At 49.5% G+C, this 22,169-nt stretch overlaps 2 protein-coding genes across 2 annotated transcripts; both read right to left on the bottom strand.

Annotated features, from left to right (window-relative positions):
- Positions 1-282: 282 nt before the first annotated feature.
- On the bottom strand, positions 283-13,700 carry LOC144946599 (alpha-tocopherol transfer protein-like). Its single transcript, XM_078875618.1, has 5 exons — positions 12,834-13,700; positions 5,392-5,525; positions 4,326-4,519; positions 3,554-3,664; positions 283-1,932 (listed from the first exon to the last, which is right to left on the bottom strand). Exons 1-5 carry the CDS (start codon positions 13,061-13,063, stop codon positions 1,654-1,656), a joined length of 948 nt encoding a protein of 315 aa, XP_078731744.1. The 5' UTR covers positions 13,064-13,700; the 3' UTR covers positions 283-1,653.
- Positions 13,701-16,557: 2,857 nt separating this feature from the next.
- On the bottom strand, positions 16,558-22,169 carry LOC144938584 (alpha-tocopherol transfer protein-like). The gene is made up of 5 exons (XM_078866557.1): positions 21,727-22,169; positions 20,184-20,317; positions 19,014-19,207; positions 18,187-18,297; positions 16,558-17,067 (listed from the first exon to the last, which is right to left on the bottom strand). The coding sequence occupies exons 1-5, from the start codon at positions 22,167-22,169 to the stop codon at positions 16,786-16,788; spliced, it is 1,164 nt and encodes a 387-aa protein (XP_078722683.1). The 3' UTR covers positions 16,558-16,785.

The following is a 22,169-nucleotide window of genomic DNA, read 5'->3' as shown; positions in this document are numbered from 1 at the left end:
TCAATTGAGGCGCAATAAATGCCAACACTTCTCGAGAGAATGTACACGTGAGTGCCACGTGAGAAGGGGTGGAATTACGTTTCCTGCGTTCGGGACAGCGTCGGCAGTCGCGGTATGGACGGCAAGCAGACTGGGTTGTTGTTGATTTTCCAGTTTCTTTATTAAAATAATTAATTGTTACCGACCATCATGCGTACTATTGTCTTTTAACTACACAATACAGCAAGGTGCCTGGTGAGAAAATAGACAACCCTTCAGAGTGAGAGACTTCAATATGCAGGAGAGATATTTTATTGCAACAGGACCAACGTTTCAAACTCATAAAACCAAAATGTCACGAGGTTGACATAAAGTCATAAGATGTGTGCTGAGACAATGACGCAGAGTTACGCACGCTGCAGAACACCTGGCCAGGTGACTCAGGGGTAAAGCGAGCGGCTCGCCATCAGAAAGTTACAAATCCAAATCTTGGGTGGGGGTTGACTCTGCCTATCATCTCTCCCTCTGGGGCAGACAAAATAAGTACCACATTGTAGAGAAGCCAAGAGTGTTTTTCCTATGTAGAGACTCGCTCCTGTCATAGGAATGTGGGATTTACACCATTTGCTCTACAGGGCTGCAAACGGAACATCAGCATCACCTCAATGCTCATTGAACAAAATACACTCAGACGTTTTTGACACAGAATAAAACTTGATCCTGAATACACACCTGGAATTGCTAATAATTCTGCATCATATCCTTGTCCCAAATGGTACCTGGATTTGTCACTCTGGCTAAATGTGGGGACGAGTCGTGAAACTCTGGTGACAACATTTTTGAGTTGGTGACATTAAACAGGCCTTGTGTCATTTTGAGGTAATCGTGGAGCATTGGAACAAAATTGTACTTTCCAACATTGTGTGGGTTTGCAAAATGTTAAAACATAAAGTTCTATGGATTGCTGAAATACACTTTATTGTGAATATAACTCCGCTGTATATAAATGATAAAAACAATTACAAATATCGTATTTCTTCATCATGGTGCACAAGACGTATGCCTATAAAGTAAGCCTCTGCCCTTCACGACTTGACAAGAAACCCCAAATAACGATGACTCTTCGATAAACTTCAACAGGTGACATCGTGCAGCAATTGCGTACGCAGTTCACAGGACCGTGCGTCTCTACAAGTGACACCACCAACTGTTGCCAGCAGAGGGCAGATGTAAGAAAAGCCATCCAGCCCCTCATGGCATCAACAACAGTGATGTGTGTCTCCTATATTATCTAATGCTCTCTCTTGGCCTCACGTGGGCGAAGTCTTTTTAACATAGAAACACTGACGATCGATCGACTAGAACTTGTTATCGACTTTTAGTAGTTTATTAATTGCCACCTTTAAAAATGAAGACAGGAAACTCCCTACAAGCCATGTTCAGCATTATGCGGCTGATGATGATCCTGGTGACTCCCACCCATCACCTCCAGTCCAGCGGCACAATGTGAGAACACAGATGACACTCCCCCCCCGTCCCCCGAATATTTTCTTATTTTCTCAACAGTAATTAATTGAACCATTAGATTAAATAATCAATCGCTTAAACAATCGTGTACTTCTTTCTGATTGGCTCGAGGTGCAGGCCCTCAGGCCGGACGCGAGTGCAGGCGACCTATAGCTTGGTCCACTCCTCGTCGGGCTCCACCTCCTCAATGACCCGCCTGAAATCTTCCTGCAGCTTCTTATCCTCGTCCGTGACGACCTCCGCGGGCAAATCCTTCTTGAAGACGATGCCTCCAAACGCCTCGAGGAAGTAAGGCTCGGCGGCGAGCAGCTCCTGCGCCCAGGTGTCGGCGGAGATCCCGGGCGCCGTGCCCCCGTACTCTGCTGGCAGGATGTCGGGAGAGAGTTGCTTGTGCAGCGACAGGAAGTTCGTGCCGTGGAACATCATCTGCAACAATTTTTTTTTTTAAAACGACCGCTTAGGTGCGGCTGGAAGGTTCAAGGGTGACAACTTTATTATTCACATTTTACCCAGGTGATGGTGGAGACGCACGCGCCTGCAATGCAGCACCGTGGAGGCAGTGAGAGTTGGTGGATCGTACAAATGTTCTTAAATGCTCGTCGAGGTGCCATACCCTGGCTTTCCAAAAGGCATTACAGAAACAATGTGGACTCCAATCTGTTCCACCTGTTATCAGATAGTGTTTCCCCCTTGCACGCGTGAGTTTTCTTCCGGCTCTCCGATATCCTCCCACGTGTAAACACGCGTGACTTGGCCAATAACACCTTAATAAATAGAGGACCACAGAGCTTGGATGGGAGTTTGGCACCAGCTGACTGCGTGGCTGCCTTTCCTACTTATCTGTTGTTCATTGGGCCTCTGAGTTGTTCTCTCTATACGAGAGTGAGCAAAGATGGTGTGGCGCATTAGAAGTTGAAATTATGATTATTAAGACGCTCTGGAAAGTAAGATGCATCCCAAACTGGTGCCCGGTGTCAATAAAGTTATACAAATATGGTCGCACACGAAAGTGCATTTTAGAACCCAAATTATATTGTAGTCATAGCTTGTCAGAAAGACTGAGCCAGCTAACACTGCTGAGGTGCTGAGTTTAAATGAGATTTAGGTGCCTAGTGGAGTGAATTGATCTCAGCCCAGTCACCGATGACCCTACATACAACCTCGTAGTGTTACATTTTGTGTTTCACTGGGTTTGGATTATTTCAATTCTGAGAATTTGAAAACATACGAGGCTTGATTGACATGCTAATATGAATTCTGTACTCAGGGCACAGAAAAGGCGTGCCCCTAGTTTGTATAGAGAGGTCTATTCAGGTAACTTCAGAAGTAGTTCTATGATGTCATCTTCCAAGACAATTATCGGACACAAGGTGATGTGTCAGAGAAATTTCTTCGGCCGGTAACGTGATGCAAAAAAGCACAATTGGAATACAACTGGGTAAATAGAAAAGGCAAAAATAAATCAAAACATTATGATTAGTCTTTTACCATGAAATCAAAGTGACTATCTGCCCGAAAGAGCATTATGATGCTCATTTCATTTTCCATAAGCAACGGTCCCATGATGAGAGGCAGTCCCTCCAAAAAGTAGTGAACATTGTATCCACCACTAAGAGAGGATGGGCTGAATTTCGATTTAAAGCTTTCGTGACTGCAGGGATTCATCTTCTTGGTTCTTTCGGTAAAGTCACGTGACTTTACCGAAAGAACCAAGAAGAGGATGGGCTGACTTTACCCCAAAAGTGGGATTTGAATTCATGTCCTTTTTGGCTGTGAATCAAGGCCTCTGGCACTCTGCCACTCTGTCAGACAATTTTAAAGTGCAGATAATTTGTGCCAACTATAGCAGCCATCGAATGGTGTACTTAAGTGTACAGTGCAGACAGCAGCAAACCACCGGTGTTTATTTCTATATAAAACAAATATTCCACTTAAAACTCTCATGTGCTGCGATCACAAAAACCTACACAATTAGTACAAGGTATTTGAATGCTGATTCAACATCCACATATTATCAGTGTCAACAAAGTGATTAAATAATGCGCACCCGCTTTCGCATCTTCTCCTTCAAAAAGGGCTTCATCAAGGCGAACATGGCTTTGAATATCGATGGCTCATTAATCGTATTGTGTCCCTTTATTCGTATTGGAAATGCATCCTGGAAGAAAAAAAAACGCACAAACAAAGATCAAACAGAAACATGAATAGAAAAAAAACACTGTGTTTTTAGACTCATTGAAATTCGGTGTAATAATGGCCACAACCCGATGTACAGACACAAGTGAATACAAATGTTATTTAAATGTAACAGTAACTCACAGACCTTTGTCAATCTACTGCTGGATGATGGCCTTCCACATGCACTGTTAGTCGAGAGGGCTATTTGACAATACTTCAGCACACTGGTCAATGCTGGTTTGGTGAGGTTCTGCCAAAGTCTCATTCAGACAGCACGTGCCACTGATGGTAGCCGTGGCCAGAAATGGAACTCGGCTTAGAGTATTCATAACACAGTGCATTAACCACTGCACCGCAGCTGTCCCCAAATATGTAAATATGCATAAGTGACTGCAAATTCATTTAAGTATATAGTAGACATGAGTTTTGGATGAGAGGTGTTTGTTCGTTGAGATTTGTAAGGACAATTTCTTTACCTTTTTTAGATCATTAACATTACGTACGATTGCAAACTGTCGCCGTGATAATGACAGTGCTGTGCACGAGACCACGTGACACGACTTTTGGCGCGAAAGGATGAGGGTTAGTCGGATCTAGGCGTGATTTTTTTCTTCCCTAGTGTGCCTTCCACCGTAACGTACCTGCATCACTGTGGTTATTTTCTTCATAAGAGAAGGGGTGAAGTTGGAGACGTGGGCGAGGCGCATGCCCTTGTGGTCTGCTAGGATGGTGATCCCGTTCACCTGCGTCTCCTCGGACTGAATCAGCAGCTCCATGGTCATGTACATCGCTCGGATATTGTCCATCATGGGAGTCACCGAAGGATTCCACTTTCCTGTTCAAATTTACATGGACGTGATAATTGGTTTTTTACCCTTCTATCTGGCAACAAAACTGACACCTTTTTACAAGGAGTCATGTTTGCATAGACCGCAATACCTGCAGTCATAATACAAACAAAAGAACATAACTCTGATAATGTGCACTGTCCTTGAAGTTGATTGGTCCACACCCGAGACAGCTTTCCTTAGAGCCTAGTCTCACATGGTGTTGGACCAGATGACGCCATCTGGTGACGCCATCATATTTTTACTGGCAAATGAGGTTCCCATAGTTCCCATAGAGTACATGGACGTGATTAACCTCGTGCCATAGCTGTGTGTTATTATTGTTATTACAGTAGTGAGGAAAGCTTCACAGAGTCTCGACTGTTCATCAGGAGGGTTCTGATAAGTTTTAGGAGCAGAGAGCGATTGCTATGGATTTCCCATTTTTATCAATTGCAAATATGTATTCAAATTTGGACCATGACGTCGTCACACATAGCCTACTATTTTTAGAATAACATCACGAGATCTTTAACACCCACTGTGAAATACAGGCATGTGTTTTCACGGTTAATGCACCGGTAGGAGTAAACTGGCGGCCGTGGGTTTGAACCGCAAACCACTGCAACAAATGGCAAACGCCGCAACCACTCTATGTACTGTATGTTGAACTTCTTTCACACTGTACGTAGTCAACCGGAGGTGCCATGCATATACCTAACAGTTGGGCCATTCCACGATTTTTGGCGTGCGTGTCGGACAAGTTAAATGAACACTCAGTACTTGAAGAAGCTCCCAACACATGGAGCCAAATGTCAGACGTGACCCAAACAACAAGCGGTACAGTGCAATGGAGAGCTTGAGCAGCGACCACTCTCACCGGGACTCTGGATGATGACGCGTCTGCCCTTGGAGTCCCGCTCTGGCAACACGCGGATGAAGCCGCTGCCCAGCAAGTCTTTCACTGCGGACGGACGGAAGTTCTGGAAGATGTCTGGCCAGGTCTCGTGGCACCTCGAACAAAAGCAGTCACCAGGGGAGTAAGACCGCAAGTTCACGAATTTGCGCGACGGACATTCGTGACGCGAAGATTATTCGCTGATTCAAAGCGTGGTACTATAATGTGTGCAAGGGTGGCATGTTGGCGGAGAGAGGTTAGCACACGGTGCTATGAACAAAACGACCTGGATTAAATAAGTTAAATGTTTCGCCACGGATAACATTTAGTGGCGAGTGACATCTGAACTGGCCAGTGCTGCCCTCTTGCTATGAACAAAACGACCTGGGTTAAATAAGTTAAAAGTTTCGCCACGGAAAAGATTCAGTGGCGAGTGACATCTGAACTGGCCAGTGCTGCCCTCTGCCTGCTTCACCAACCTGCACTCCCCAGCAAGGTGAGGTGTGGTGAACCCACATGGGTCAAACAACCTCGACGGTGAGCCCTTTCACCAACAACGAACTAACCAGGGGCTGTCCATTAAAAACTTTGTAACAAAAACATTGTTCCTGAATAGTGTTATTTCCTAATTGCCTATACCTCAAAAGTACATCAAATGGCTATTATTATTCCCCACAAACTTTGCTTTTGTGACCAGGACACAAAAGCAAAGTTAATAATCCTCTCCATGAATAACACTGTGTATCAAAAAATATGTTTGCGTTTGTGGGGAATAATAGCCATTTTCTATACTTTTTAGGCATAAGCAATTAAAAAATAACACGCAGGAACAAAAATCGTGTTACATAGTGATATTACATACTGTATTTGCTGTGGTATGTACTGTGCATGGTTTGTACTTTACCACGGGACTGAGTTTTGGCCAGCTGTGGGCAGTGCAGCGAATTCCATTGTTGGACTGAACTATGCCCACACATCAATGCCCGCTGTCTTCACTCACTGCCACGGTGAGCTATAGTCAAACATAACCTCGTGACGCGCACGGCGTGGCGAGGCCCTATAACTGGGGTATGCCACCCTCCCGGATTGGCAGAGAATCGACCGGAATTGGCATCGATCTTCAAGTGACTATTGAAAGCAATTCGGGAGATTTTAATAAGAGAGTATCATAAGAAAATAAATGAATAGGAATAAAAACGTCCCGGGAATAGCTTCAGTGAGAGAGTTGGCAACCTTTGCCCTCTCACTGCAGAAAAGAGCTGCACAAGTCTTCCTTGTGGTGTGACGCTGCATTGTGAGTTCACACAAAGTCCGTAAGTTTTACAACTTCATGACCGTAGTTTACTATCCTCGCAAAGCCTTCAGCTTACACTGAAGGGCAGTGCAAACACGATCACTGTACACGCCTGCACCCTCCAACCACCCAGGCAATGTCCACGCAAGGGCAACCTCAACCTTCACGCGTTGCAAACTTTTTAAAACAAGTGGCGACCAAATGTGATTTAACTTGTGTTTAAAACGCTGTCTGCATTGCCCCGTTAGTCATTACAAGGGATGTCAAGCTTGCCAACAATACGACGTGCAGCCCTTTAACTCAGGTGTCCTGTACACACGCGTTGTTGCAAGGTTTGTTAAAGCAAGCGGTCTTTTTTAAAGACAACTTCATACTTGCGAAACCAACTGTATTTAGCAACAACACATGCCAAATATGTACTCTGCGAGGTTTCGGGCGATGACCCTTCTTCAAACGAGAGGCTGCCGATTTTAAACCGGACTAAAAACACATCCCGTAAAAAAAAAATGTTTTCCCAAAAATGTTGCAAAGCGGGACATGGTTAGCTCTGGAAGTGTGAATGCGTTAAGAGTTCGTCAGCCTCGCGGGGGCACGCGTGCGAGCGGGTTCGATTCACGCTCACGGCCAACATCAGTGACGATTATCTGAACCGATCCTGGGCTCCCCTACGTCTACTCAGCCTCAAATGAGTACCAGTTGCGGTGTGCGTAAAACATCAGCACTGGGGGAGACAAAGGCGGCCGGCAGTTGGCCACCCCTCGCGTGCCGTACCAGTCTTCATAAATCTTCGCTTACATCACTTTCGCCCAACAGTCTGTTAAAGCCTGCCCGGGTGCCTTTGTCATTGTGTGTGTGGCTCTTGCCATTGTGACAATGGTACAGCAGGGGGCCGCGTGTGTGTGTGTCGGAGTGTCAGTGCCCGCACTGTGTGTGTGTGTCGGAGTGTCAATGGCCGCACTGTGTGTGTGTAGGAGTGTCAGTGCCCGCACTGTGTGTGTGTGTGTCGGAGTGTCAATGGCCGCACTGTGTGTGTGTCGGAGTGTCAATGGCCGCACTGTGTGTGTGTCGGAGTGTCAATGGCCGCACTGTGTGTGTGTGTCGGAGTATCAATGGCCGCACTGTGTGTGTGTGTCGGAGTGTCAATGGCCGCACTGTGTGTGTATGTCGGAGTGTCAATGGCCGCACTGTGTGTGTGTGTGTGTCGGAGTGTCAATGGCCGCACTGTGTGTGTGTCGGAGTGTCAATGGCCGCACTGTGTGTGTGTGTCGGAGTGTCAATGGCTGCACTGTGTGTGTGTGTCGGAGTGTCAATGGCCGCACTGTGTGTGTATGTCGGAGTGTCAATGGCCGCACTGTGTGTGTGTGTCGGAGTGTCAATGGCCGCACTGTGTGTGTGTGTGTGTCGGAGTGTCAATGGCCGCACTGTGTGTATGTCGGAGTGTCAATGGCCGCGCTGTGAATGTGTGTCGGAGTGTCAATGGCCGCACTGTGTGTATGTGTCGGAGTGTCAATGACCGCGCTGTGAATGTGTGTCGGAGTGTCAGTGCCCGCACTGTGTGTGTGTGTGTCGGAGTGTCAATGGCCGCACTGTGTGTGTGTCGGAGTGTCAATGGCCGCACTGTGTGTGTGTCGGAGTGTCAATGGCCGCACTGTGTGTGTGTGTCGGAATATCAATGGCCGCACTGTGTGTGTGTGTCGGAGTGTCAATGGCCGCACTGTGTGTGTATGTCGGAGTGTCAATGGCCGCACTGTGTGTGTGTGTGTGTCGGAGTGTCAATGGCCGCACTGTGTGTGTGTCGGAGTGTCAATGGCCGCACTGTGTGTGTGTGTCGGAGTGTCAATGGCTGCACTGTGTGTGTGTGTCGGAGTGTCAATGGCCGCACTGTGTGTGTATGTCGGAGTGTCAATGGCCGCACTGTGTGTGTGTCGGAGTGTCAATGGCCGCACTGTGTGTGTGTGTGTGTCGGAGTGTCAATGGCCGCACTGTGTGTATGTCGGAGTGTCAATGGCCGCGCTGTGAATGTGTGTCGGAGTGTCAATGGCCGCACTGTGTGTATGTGTCGGAGTGTCAATGACCGCGCTGTGAATGTGTGTCGGAGTGTCAATGGCCGCACTGTGTGTATGTCGGAGTGTCAATGACCGCACTGTGTGTGTGTCGGAGTGTCAATGGCCGCGCTGTGTGTGTGTGTCGGAGTGTCAATGGCCGCACTGTGTGTATGTCGGAGTGTCAATGGCAGCACTGTGTGTATGTCGGAGTGTCAGTGGCCACACTGTGTGTGTGTGTCGGAGTGTTAATGACGGCACTGTGTGTGTGTGTCGGAGTGTCAATGGCCGCACTGTGTGTATGTCGGAGTGTCAGTGGCCACACTGTGTGTGTGTGTCGGAGTGTTAATGACGGCACTGTGTGTGTGTGTTGGAGTGTCAATGACCGCACTGTGTGTGTGTCGGAGTGTCAGTGGCCGCACTGTGTGTATGTCGGAGTGTCAGTGGCCGCACTGTGTGTATGTCGGAGTGTCAATAGCCGTACTGTGTGTGTGTGTGTCGGAGTGTCAATGACCGCACTGTGTGTGTGTTGGAGTGTCAGTGGCCGCGCTGTGTGTGTGTCGGAGTGTCAATGACCGCACTGTGTGTATGTCGGAGTGTCAATGACCGCACTGTGTGTGTGTGTGTCGGAGTGTCAGTGGCCGCGCTGTGTGTGTGTCGGAGTGTCAATGGCCGCACTGTGTGTATGTCGGAGTGTCAATGGCCGCACTGTGTGTATGTCGGAGTGTCAGTGGCCACACTGTGTGTGTGTGTCGGAGTGTTAATGACGGCACTGTGTGTGTGTGTTGGAGTGTCAATGACCGCACTGTGTGTGTGTCGGAGTGTCAGTGGCCGCACTGTGTGTATGTCGGAGTGTCAGTGGCCGCACTGTGTGTATGTCGGAGTGTCAATAGCCGTACTGTGTGTGTGTGTGTCGGAGTGTCAATGACCGCACTGTGTGTGTGTTGGAGTGTCAGTGGCCGCGCTGTGTGTGTGTCGGAGTATCAATGACCGCACTGTGTGTATGTCGGAGTGTCAATGACCGCACTGTGTGTGTGTGTGTCGGAGTGTCAGTGGCCGCGCTGTGTGTGTGTCGGAGTGTCAATGGCCGCACTGTGTGTATGTCGGAGTGTCAATGGCCGCACTGTGTGTATGTCGGAGTGTCAATGACCGCACTGTGTGTGTGTGTGTCGGAGTGTCAGTGGCCGCGCTGTGTGTGTGTCGGAGTGTCAATGGCCGCACTGTGTGTATGTCGGAGTGTCAATGGCCGCACTGTGTGTGTGTCGGAGTGTCAATGGCCGCACTGTGTGTGTGTGTCGGAGTATCAATGGCCGCACTGTGTGTGTGTGTCGGAGTGTCAATGGCCGCACTGTGTGTGTATGTCGGAGTGTCAATGGCCGCACTGTGTGTGTGTGTGTGTCGGAGTGTCAATGGCCGCACTGTGTGTGTGTCGGAGTGTCAATGGCCGCACTGTGTGTGTGTGTCGGAGTGTCAATGGCTGCACTGTGTGTGTGTGTCGGAGTGTCAATGGCCGCACTGTGTGTGTATGTCGGAGTGTCAATGGCCGCACTGTGTGTGTGTGTCGGAGTGTCAATGGCCGCACTGTGTGTGTGTGTGTGTCGGAGTGTCAATGGCCGCACTGTGTGTATGTCGGAGTGTCAATGGCCGCGCTGTGAATGTGTGTCGGAGTGTCAATGGCCGCACTGTGTGTATGTGTCGGAGTGTCAATGACCGCGCTGTGAATGTGTGTCGGAGTGTCAGTGCCCGCACTGTGTGTGTGTGTGTCGGAGTGTCAATGGCCGCACTGTGTGTGTGTCGGAGTGTCAATGGCCGCACTGTGTGTGTGTCGGAGTGTCAATGGCCGCACTGTGTGTGTGTGTCGGAGTATCAATGGCCGCACTGTGTGTGTGTGTCGGAGTGTCAATGGCCGCACTGTGTGTGTATGTCGGAGTGTCAATGGCCGCACTGTGTGTGTGTGTGTGTCGGAGTGTCAATGGCCGCACTGTGTGTGTGTCGGAGTGTCAATGGCCGCACTGTGTGTGTGTGTCGGAGTGTCAATGGCTGCACTGTGTGTGTGTGTCGGAGTGTCAATGGCCGCACTGTGTGTGTATGTCGGAGTGTCAATGGCCGCACTGTGTGTGTGTCGGAGTGTCAATGGCCGCACTGTGTGTGTGTGTGTGTCGGAGTGTCAATGGCCGCACTGTGTGTATGTCGGAGTGTCAATGGCCGCGCTGTGAATGTGTGTCGAAGTGTCAATGGCCGCACTGTGTGTATGTGTCGGAGTGTCAATGACCGCGCTGTGAATGTGTGTCGGAGTGTCAATGGCCGCACTGTGTGTATGTCGGAGTGTCAATGACCGCACTGTGTGTGTGTCGGAGTGTCAATGGCCGCGCTGTGTGTGTGTGTCGGAGTGTCAATGGCCGCACTGTGTGTATGTCGGAGTGTCAATGGCAGCACTGTGTGTATGTCGGAGTGTCAGTGGCCACACTGTGTGTGTGTGTCGGAGTGTTAATGACGGCACTGTGTGTGTGTGTCGGAGTGTCAATGGCCGCACTGTGTGTATGTCGGAGTGTCAGTGGCCACACTGTGTGTGTGTGTCGGAGTGTTAATGACGGCACTGTGTGTGTGTGTTGGAGTGTCAATGACCGCACTGTGTGTGTGTCGGAGTGTCAGTGGCCGCACTGTGTGTATGTCGGAGTGTCAGTGGCCGCACTGTGTGTATGTCGGAGTGTCAATAGCCGTACTGTGTGTGTGTGTGTCGGAGTGTCAATGACCGCACTGTGTGTGTGTTGGAGTGTCAGTGGCCGCGCTGTGTGTGTGTCGGAGTGTCAATGACCGCACTGTGTGTATGTCGGAGTGTCAATGACCGCACTGTGTGTGTGTGTGTCGGAGTGTCAGTGGCCGCGCTGTGTGTGTGTCGGAGTGTCAATGGCCGCACTGTGTGTATGTCGGAGTGTCAATGGCCGCACTGTGTGTATGTCGGAGTGTCAGTGGCCACACTGTGTGTGTGTGTCGGAGTGTCAATGACGGCACTTTGTTTGTGTGTTGGAGTGTCAATGGCCGCGCTGTGTGTGTGTCGGAGTGTCAGTGGCCGCGCTGTGTGTGTGTCGGAGTGTCAGTGGCCGCACTGTGTGTGTGTCGGAGTGTCAATGACGGCACTGTGTGTGTGTGTTGGAGTGTCAATGACCGCACTGTGTGTGTGTCGGAGTGTCAATGGCCGCACTGTGTGTGTGTGTCGGAGTGTCAGTGGCCGCACTGTGTGTGTGTGTGTCGGAGTGTCAGTGGCCGCGCTGTGTGTGTGTCGGAGTGTCAATGGCCGCACTGTGTGTGTGTGTCGGAGTGTCAGTGGCCGCACTGTGTGTGTGTCGGAGTGTCAATGACCGCACTGTGTGTGTGTGTCAGAGTGTCAATGACGGCACTGTGTGTGTGTCAGAGTGTCAATGACGGCACTGTGTGTGTGTCAGAGTGTCAATGACGGCACTGTGTGTGTGTCGGAGTGTCAGTGGCCGCACTGTGTGTGTGTGTCAGAGTGTCAATGACGGCACTGTGTGTGTGTGTCAGAGTGTCAATGACGGCACTGTGTGTGTGTCGGAGTGTCAGTGGCCGCGCTGTGTGTGTGTCGGAGTGTCAGTGGCCGCACTGTGTGTGTGTGTCAGAGTGTCAATGACGGCACTGTGTGTGTGTCAGAGTGTCAATGACGGCACTGTGTGTGTGTCAGAGTGTCAATGACGGCACTGTGTGTGTGTCGGAGTGTCAGTGGCCGCGCTGTGTGTGTGTCGGAGTGTCAATGACGGCACTGTGTGTGTGTGTCAGAGTGTCAATGACGGCACTGTGTGTGTGTCGGAGTGTCAGTGGCCGCACTGTGTGTGTGTTTCAGAGTGTCAATGACGGCACTGTGTGTGTGTCGGAGTGTCAGTGGCCGCACTGTGTGTGTGTGTCAGAGTGTCAATGACGGCACTGTGTGTGTGTGTCGGAGTGTCAGTGGCCGCACTGTGTGTGTGTGTCAGAGTGTCAATGACGGCACTGTGTGTGTGTGTCGGAGTGTCAGTGGCCGCACTGTGTGTGTGTGTCAGAGTGTCAATGACGGCACTGTGTGTGTGCCGAGCTACTTGTAGTAGCTCTCCAGGAGCTTGAAGCTCTTCTCGTGGTCAAACTTCCTGGCTCGCAGGAACCGCAGCAGGAACCCGTCGTCCGTCCGGGCCGGGATGTCGGGGCGGCTGCCGAGCGCCTCCCGCAGCTTCTGCACCTCCTGCGCCCTCGTCTCGGGGTTTTCTCCCAGCTCCACGCGAGCCCTCTCCACCAGCTCGGGCGACAGCGAGCACACGTAGCCCCCTGCCATCGCTGTGTGTGTGCTGCGCGTGTGTGTGATGTGTGCACTGTGTGTGTGTACCTACTGAGTGCGTGTGTGCTGCGCGTGTGTGTGCACTGTGTGTGTGTACCTACTGAGTGCGTGTGTGCTGCGCGTGTGTGTGATGTGTACGTACCTACTGAGTGTGTGCTGCGTGTGTGTGTGATGTGTGCACTGTGTGTGTGTACCTACTGAGTGCGTGTGTGCTGCGCGTGTGTGTGATGTGTGCACTGTGTGTGTGTACCTACTGAGTGTGTGTGTGCTGCGCGTGTGTGTGATGTGTGCACTGTGTGTGTGTACCTACTGAGTGTGTGTGTGCTGCGCGTGTGTGTGATGTGTACGTACCTACTGAGTGTGTGCTGCGTGTGTGTACGTACTGAGTGTGTACGTACTGAGTGTGTGCTGCGTGTGTGTGTACGTACTGAGTGTGTACGTACTGAGTGTGTGCTGCGTCTGTGTGTGTACGTACTAAGTGTGTACGTACTGAGTGTGTAGTGTAGAGTGTGTAGTGTAGAGTGTGTAGTGTAGAGTGTGTAGTGTAGAGTGTGGAGCGGGGACAGCTGCGAGTGACGAGAGTGCGAGACGGAAGCGTGTGCGGTGTGTGGTGGTGGTGGTTGTGTGTGTGGGTGTTGTGCGCTCTTAGAGGGGCACAGCAGTCGGAGTAGTTGCAATGTCAACGTGATGTCACACGCACGCGCACAACACCCCACCACCTCTACGTCTGCACCGTGGGTTGTTGCCAGACTGCACGTTCTGTTTCAAACATATCGGGTTTGTGCGTGTGTTATCTGCGCACGTCGACTCAGCCTCAAAGTCGGTGTGTACACATCACCACTAGGGAGACAAAGGCGGCCGGGCGTGGTGTTGGCCACCCACCCCTCGTGTGCCGTTCCGGCCTTCATAGGTGCTCGCTAACAGCACTTGTCCCAGCAGTCTATTTAGGCTATACGGGGGACCTTTGTCTACATGTTACATGATGTTGTAAAGTCGTACTGATGTGTTGTGAATAAGATCCATTGCCTCTGAAACGTCGCGTATTTCACAGTGTGTGTGTGTTGTTTGCCTCTCAATAGCCTACACGTCAACCCGTGTCCATTCAAATCACCACCGATCAGCACCGTTGGCTACGTACGGTGCGAAAGAAGTTCAACGTGCTTTGATACCTCCCCTCCTGAAAAACATCGGGAAAATCCCAAGGGATTTATATGGATATCCAATAACGTGAGATACGAGAAGAGTGAGAGATGGGGTGGCTACTAAATGATGTTTAATTTTTACAGCAGCAATAGGAGGCTAACACACACCACGCCCCCGCAGTAAATGAAGTGATAATACTCACCTTGAGTCGCTGAGATTCTAGTTTGCCGCTTGTTCCGTCGAGAGAGTAAAGATAACTCTGGAGCTGCCCCTCCTCACGTAGCAAGGCGTGAGCCCTGGGCAGCAGCAGCAGCAGCCCGTGCACCGCAGTGCATCGGGCTGTGTGTGTGTTACTTACCACAGGTAAACAACAACAACAACAAACGTGGGAATTCATTGCACGGCCGTGAGACCCTCAACATCGTGATAAACCCCGAGTCTCAAGGGTAATCCCTGCTGACACTTTGTCTGGCGTCTTTTGCGACCGCTGTTCGTGATGGATGTATTGAGTCTTGTTTTTTGTACTCTCGCATGGCGAATCAAAGCCTATTATTATATGCACAGAATACTTACAATGAAATGTGTGTGCGTGTGTGCGCAGATTACAACAGATATTGTTCGGTTTATTTAAATGAAGCAAGCTCAGCTGTAGCCAAGTTCGAGGGCCCGACACTTTGCCAAGCCGTGGCACAGGCTGCTGTTGTGCACGGCTGTTTCAGTCCATTTTCCGTAACATCCTAAACTACAAATGCTTCCACTGTGCATGTTGTATCATTCTCGTAGAGTGCGCTTCAACGTTTACTGTGCTCGTTCACTCCAGCCGGCCACCATAACGAACAGAGGACTGACGGCAGATTCAGGCGAGGGCAGGAGATCAAAAAAGTCGCGGAGCGCAACATCTCGGAGTCGCCGTGCGGCGTTTTCGCAAAGAAGTCGATGCGATTCGCCAGTTGGCGGTGTGGCTCGGCACACGAGAACGCGTGGATTCTCTCGCAGAGAGGCAAACCTGATGAGGGAACAAATATGCACTCGCCGAGTCTTAACAGGCTTGTGAGCTAGAATAACAAGCTCGAGTCGTATTGCTATCGGGGGGTGCCGGCGTAAGGCACACCATCGGAGTTGGAGGTGGAGAATGCCGAACATCGGATTGGTCATCGGGGAAAACTAACATGGAAACGAGGGGTCGGTTGGGAGAAATGAAATGAATTGGTGGAGAGGCATGGGAAGTTCCAGAAAAGAGTACGGGGAAGAGAATAAAAGGAGCGGATGAAAGGGGATTCGGGCTGCCTGAAGAGACGAAGTTCAAGGCTCACCCGCCTGGAACTCCTTCACACGTCTCGGCGCTCACGCGCTCGTGTCGAGGCGTTGCCCTGCCGAAGCCATTTAGGATTAAAAACGTTTTAATTGCTCGTATCGTCGTGGGGAGCACACCGATATGGTTTACAGAAGCTATGCAAGGATGTTGAAACAAAAAGTTGTACACAATTTTTTTTATTTCATGACATCTTGATGAATATGTAGGAGGGGGACAATTAGTGTCAATCGACGTGAAATCCGCCTCTATATAACCGTGTGGGTACTCGTGTCAGCCCTGGAATGTAACTCTGTTGAGGTGTATACCGTACAAGCGGGATGTGATCTGATGCTGTAAGATGGAACACAGCAGAATAATACCTCCACTCCTCAGAGCCCCCTGTTGGCAAGGCCTCGAGTGGGAAGATAATTGAACAAAATATGGATCATTTGGATGGCAATGAAACATCCAAAGCAGAGCACCTCACTCGCTAACAGAAGTCGATGCCGTCGCCGGCGCAAAATGCCGAGCTCACGGAACATCGCTTCACCGTCTCCCTCCCCACGTGCGGAATGAGCGTCCTTCTTGCGGTGAGATGCAACGGGCGGCCTACCACAGTCATCAAGAGGCAGCTAAAGACACGTGTACAGAAGAGCTCTCAAGTGACGATTAAGCTTTTACCCGGAGCTCGGACGTGTGTTATCGATTTGCTGCACAAATTATGTGCGTGTTATAAATCGGACTTTCCTATTAATGGAATTAACGGGTTTTTATTTTATTGCAATAAAACTTGTATACCGAGGCACCCCTCGTTTGAATTAACCCAGTATCTCGAGGACGCACCGCAATTGCCCACTTGCTCCCAGTTGTGTACACTCGCAAGCCCTCTCGTCTTCATTCAACCACTGTTACCCTTGCTACTGCGTATTTGCGTGTGGTTGTGTTGAACAACTCTCCGATGCGTTTTCGGGTTGTACTGGATCTCGTGTCGTGCTATGTCCAACGTTTCGCTGCAAGTGCAGGGAGCTTCTTCAGGAACTGAATAGTAGTGAAGTATGGCCAATTTGTATGGTCAGCTCTAAAGAGAAGCTCCCAGCATGTGGTGCTAAACATCGGACATCGTGCCAAACAACGTGCGGTACAACCCAAAGACACTTCAGAGTTGTTAAGAACAACCGTGAAATCTATGCAGTAGCAAGGATTCAAGTGGTCGATTTAAGAAGAGCACTTTTGAGTGTAAACACCTCAGACCTGGAGTGGCCTTCCTTTGCTGAATCTAAACCTAGAACTTGGTCCACTCCTCCTCGGGCCCCGCCTCCTCGATGGCGCGGTTCAGATCCTCCTGCAGCTTCTTCTCATCGGCCGTGAGGACGTCGTCGGGCGACTCGGCCTTGGTGAAGGAGATATTTCCAAACGTCTCGAGGAAGTAGGGCTCTGCAGCGAGCAGCGTCTGGGTCCAGGTGTCGGTGGTGATCGCGGGCGCAGTGCCCCCGTACTCCGCTGGCAGCAGATCCGGAGACATCTTCTTGTGCAGCGACAGGAAGTCCGAGCCGTGGAAGTTCATCTGCAAAGAAAACACGAACGTGTGCACGTCGAGGGGATCTGCCGTGGTGGAATGGTCGGCGCACTGGGCTTGCAAACCACAGGAAACAATAGCGCAATATTCTTAAATGCGCCCCCTGTGTGTCCACCGAGCAGTGTTTGTTGGTACACCACAGTAGATCGGCGGCTCGTGTGTGGCGGGGTAAAGTTTCGGCATTCTCACCTCTTCAAGACATCAGAGCAGCTTAGAAGAGCTGGGAGTGATGTTCCCCTGAGGGGCTGCCTCGAGTGCTCCCACTAATGCAGGCTCTTCTGCCAGCAGTGGCTACCCTAGCAATTGGAAGGCTGCACCTTTACATGCACAGCCCATTTGTCCATCCACTGCTGGATGAAGGCCTTCCCATGCCGTACAGTGAGGGTTATTTAAACGGTCCAGAACAACAACAACGACACATTGTCTGCACTGCCCTCCAATGCGCACACCACCGACTCCACCAGCTTTACGCATGTTAGTCGCCCATTCCAAGTACTGTCATTCCGGATTATGTGGTCATGCACACGGGTAAACTAAAACAGTTGCCCCATTATAAGACCGCGTATTGTTATCAACCTCAACATTTTAATTTCTCTTTTTTTTAACGAGTTTCAGACACTCTCCACACCGGCCGAATTACTGGACGCAGTGTTTAGTCGTTCGGTTGATTAACGTCGGTTTTTTGCGGCATTACTCATTGCCCTTTTGTAAATATGAGAATACTGGCGTTAAAGCGTCATTAGTTATGACAAGTGCAGGCAGCCAGCCAGGGGGTATGCTGGATGCTGCATACAAAGTTAGGCTTCCAGTAATTATCTCTTCAGCCTCATCATGACATTTGCTGCACATTTATAGTTAAAACAAAATGCAAGTTTCTTCAACCTGTCCATCACTCTCTACCTAACAGTATAAACATCGGTCCTGCTCATGATCACAGAGTACCACAAACTACCGCAAATCTACTCGTGAATGGGGGGGGGGGGGGTGTACCCAGGACGAGTCCAGATATCACTCACCACTGATGCTAGCCGCCCCCCTTAAATGTGAATGATGTTGCCCCGTGAAACTTGCATCATGTGATCACAATCATACCAGGTTAAGGCTTACCCGTTTTCTCATTTTTTCCTTGAGAAATGGTTTTATCATCGCAAATACGGCCTTGAATATGACCGGTTCATTAATGCTGTTCTGTTCTTTAATCCGCATCGGGAAGGCATCCTGTAGGCAAAGCACAATGCCAGTTTGTATGAATTCGGAATGTAACTAAGACATCAAGCGCACAATTACAGCGACGCGATTACAGTACAGTAAATCATAGGTAAGGTTGAGTATTCTCATACTGTAATTAAATATTCACCAAATATAATGCTGATTCATACAAATGAATGAGAGCCTGTTTGGTAAGTGGTGAGTATATGGCTCATGTGAGAAAGAAAAAAAGTTGGCTATGCAATAGTCGATGTCATAATGGCAACTTCCAAACTATAAATGTCAACACCCCAAGGTGGAGCGGACTTTGACATTTTTAGCCACGTGGTATACACGACCGATGCTAAAACTCATTCTTTTGATTACAGCTGGAACAACGAGCCATATAACAAATACAAACTTGTAATCCACTAATTGTTTCAGTTTGATCACTTGGGGCTCTTTAAACATGGTAGCCACCCCATACCCCCACCAGCCACACTCTGCGTGACACGGCAGATGATGCGGATCACTTCACCAATCTCCGTCCGTCATCTCCTGTCCAGCGGGACACATGCAACAGAGCTGAGACTTTTCCCCCAACATTTTTGTATTATCCATTTATTGGTTTAATCAAACTGATAAACATCAGAGTACCATAATGGATTATACGATTGTATATCCCAACCTTTTCTTTCATTTGGAAAGTGATACATGTCACATGAAGAGCATTAGGTGTGCCTTACCTGCAGCACTGTGGTCATACGCTTCACAAAATATGGGCTGAAGTTGGTCACCTGGGCAAGGCCCAAGCCCTTGTAGTCTCCTAGGAGGACGATCCCGTTCACCTGCGTCTCCTCCGACTGGAGCAGCAGCTCCAGCGTCATGTACATCGCTCTGAGATTATCAATGATGGGAGTCGTCGAAGGGTTCCACTTTCCTGTTGGAAACCAAACGTCAGAGCGAGAGCGTGCGTTTGTGCTTGCACGAGGACGCGAAGAGAGGCGCAAAAAGGATCGGTGTCTTCAATGTAACTAGGATCTCACGTGTGCTGAACTAATGTCACGATTAGAGGAAGAACATAGGTAGCAGTCACACTATTGTTCAAGAGTGGCACGGTGGTGTGGTTGGAACAGTATTCGAAGACGAGTTTTGACTGGTTAGCTATGTTACATAACCTCTCCCTTCCTGATCAGGCTTACAATCTAAGAAATCTCTGAGGAACTTAGTTTAAAGCGTAGACTTTCGCGACCAATATCATCCATAATAGAGGTTTTTTTGGGTTAGATCGCGTAAATATATAAATGTGTTGTTAAACTCGCCACCACCCGACACAGCCAACTAGTAAGGCTTTTCACGTAAACAGAATGTGCCAATTCGTCACTAGTGCAGCACTAACCGGTGTGTTGGAGAGCCAAGCCACAACATTTACAATCTGAGATTGTAAATGTTGAGATTGTAAATGTTGTGGCTTGGCTCTCCAACACACCGGTTAGTGCTGTACTAGTGACGAATTGGCCACGTTCTGTTTATGTGACAACCCTTACTAGTTGGCTGTGTCGGGTGGTGGCGGGTTTAACGACACATTTATATATTTACGCGATCTAACCCAAAAAAAAACCTCCATTATGAGGAACTCTTGATAGTGGTGAAGGCAAGAGCAGCTGCCTCAATCCAAACCCAGGATGGCAGCAGTACCAACGGTGGGCTCTGACTTGGTATTAGGCCTTTGAGCCAGCGCGCAGCTTGCTTTTCCAACTCTAATTGAACTCCTTTGAACAATGTGACATCCATACTGGGCTGCAGGACCAGCACGGGTTGCTGCCGGCCCAGCAGAAGATGCGAGTCTCCGTGCACATCTTCTCGGCAGGAGCTGCCAGGCGGTGGTGAGAGTGGGTGGCAGCGTCCCCGCTCACCGGGATTCTGGATGATGACGCGTCTGCCCTGGGAATCGCGCTGTGGTACGACGCGGATGAAGCCGCTGTCCAGGACTTTTTTCACGGCGGACGGACGGAAATCCTGGAAGACGTCTGGCCAGTTCTGGTGGCACCTAAAATTAAACGAATCCGCAGAGGAGCGAGACGAGATGGCAGTTACGTAACTGTATACACACACGGACGTGTGTTAAACACAGCATCTCAGGAGTATGGGTATGTGTGTGGCCAGTGAAGGAGGGTGCCTGTAGTAATTTCAACTGAAGAGCATACGCACAACGTCAGCATACGCACAACGTCAGACAAGGGGCAGCTACACCTTTACAAATTGCACCACAGTGCAGCAGAAAGCAAATAATCTGCGAAGTAATAAAACAAAATCCCGTAATTAACAGATTATTGGCCATTCGCGGCTGCTCCCGTAATCCGCGGCACACCGTGTGGAGTGAGGACGCTTGGCGCGCCGCAGAACGTGATGCGAAGCAGGGGCGGCGCTCACTCGGAGCTGCAGGGAAACGTGAACGGGTTTTTCTTGTTGTTGTTGTTGCCATATTTTGGATTTACGTCTGCAGAGATTGGATTTGTTTTGTGGACGGAATTTTGCTTTTTTTGACAGTTGGATATCGAATCCTTCAACAAACACCCATATTACAGAATCGCACTATTTGGGTCTCAGAGAAACTCGTAATACACGAATTTATGGCAGGTTAATTTAGCGGCTCGTCGCGTGCCGCGCACTCCCTTGTAATCTGCGGTTTTATTGCTGATTAATGGAATTGCGCAGATAATTCCTCTCGTAATTGGTGACACCACATCCGTATCAACGTCTTTTGGGGGGATTATAAGTCTGACCTCCGTGGTGCATTGCGCGATTACAGGATCAGCGGAATTCCCCCCTCGCATCGATGTGGGGTATTGGATGTTTGCTGTAGTCTAATAAACAAGAGTTAAACAGGATGTTTGACTTAAATAAATTGAGTGTATAAACATTGCATGCATTACTCATTAAAATATATCAAACAAATGACATCGGTCAGCCTGGCAAGTTTAAACACTTTTAAACCATAGCGATATTTCAAAGCAAAAAATTGCGTCAGTTCCCCCCCCCCCCCCCAAAACATGTTTCGTAAAAGTTTCGGTTATAGCTTTGAAAATTATTAATTGGAAAAAATGTACAAAGATCGACACACTTCTGCTTCAATTAGCAGGATTGGCAAGTGTGAATTATGATCTCCGACACGTGTTTCAGTGTTTTGTTTGGGCATGATGTCTGACATTTCCCTCCACGTGCTGGGAGCTTCAGGGTAAAACCCAAAAACACAATCGGAGAGTTACGTAGCACACCAACAAAAAACCCTCCACCGGAGTATACATTGTTTTGTTACTGTCATTCACGACAACGGCACAGTAAGAGCCATGCACATGTTTGTGTGTGTCCAATGTGTTTGCCGTCATGGCCATCAATGGCAGCGAGTGCTTTGATCTTGTGTGTGTGTACGTGTGTGTGGCAAGCGATAGACGCTACTTGTAGTAGTTCTTTATCAACTTGAAGGTCTTCTCGTGGTCAAACTTCCTGGCTCGCAGGAACCGCAGCAGGAAGCCGTCGTCCGTCCGGGCCGGGATGTCGGGGCGGCTGCCGAGCGCCTCCCGCAGCTTCTGCACCTCCTGCGCCCTCGTCTCGGGGTTTTCTCCCAGCTCCACGCGAGCCCTCTCCACCAGTTCGGGCGACAGTGAGCACACGTAGCCCGCAGACATGTCTCTCGCCCGGCCTCGCCGTGTGTGTGTGCGAGTGTGAGGTGTGGAGTGAACAGTCGGGAAGGGGAATAGGACACTCGCTCTTTGCAGGAGAGATAGAGACGCAGAGCAAATCTTGGGCCACTCAAAATGGCTGGCTCTTGTTTTGTCAATGTTTAACTTTGCAAGTGTATGTACAAAGTACAATATGATAAGGAACAGGTGACATGGCAT

Source organism: Lampetra fluviatilis, chromosome 2 (assembly GCF_964198595.1).
Source record: "Lampetra fluviatilis chromosome 2, kcLamFluv1.1, whole genome shotgun sequence".
In the NCBI taxonomy this organism is placed as follows: domain Eukaryota; kingdom Metazoa; phylum Chordata; class Hyperoartia; order Petromyzontiformes; family Petromyzontidae; genus Lampetra; species Lampetra fluviatilis.
The sequence above is the reverse complement of the archived record's forward strand: the minus strand, read 5'-3'. Positions and strand labels throughout refer to the sequence as shown.

Coding starts and splice junctions, on each gene's coding strand:
- LOC144946599 (XM_078875618.1), bottom strand. CDS start 13,063: ATGGCAGGGGGCTACGTGTGCTCGCTGTCGCCCGAGCTGGTGGAGAGG. Junction 3,665..4,325: donor AAATAACCACAGTGATGCAG/GTACGTTACGGT, acceptor TTTTTCTTCCAG/GATGCATTTCCAATACGAAT. Junction 1,933..3,553: donor AGGAGAAGATGCGAAAGCGG/GTGCGCATTATT, acceptor AAATTGTTGCAG/ATGATGTTCCACGGCACGAA.
- LOC144938584 (XM_078866557.1), bottom strand. CDS start 22,169: ATGCCATGTCACCTGTTCCTTATCATATTGTACTTTGTACATACACTT. Junction 20,318..21,726: donor TTGATAAAGAACTACTACAA/GTAGCGTCTATC, acceptor GTTTAATTTTAG/GTGCCACCAGAACTGGCCAG. Junction 17,068..18,186: donor AGGAAAAAATGAGAAAACGG/GTAAGCCTTAAC, acceptor TTTTCTTTGCAG/ATGAACTTCCACGGCTCGGA.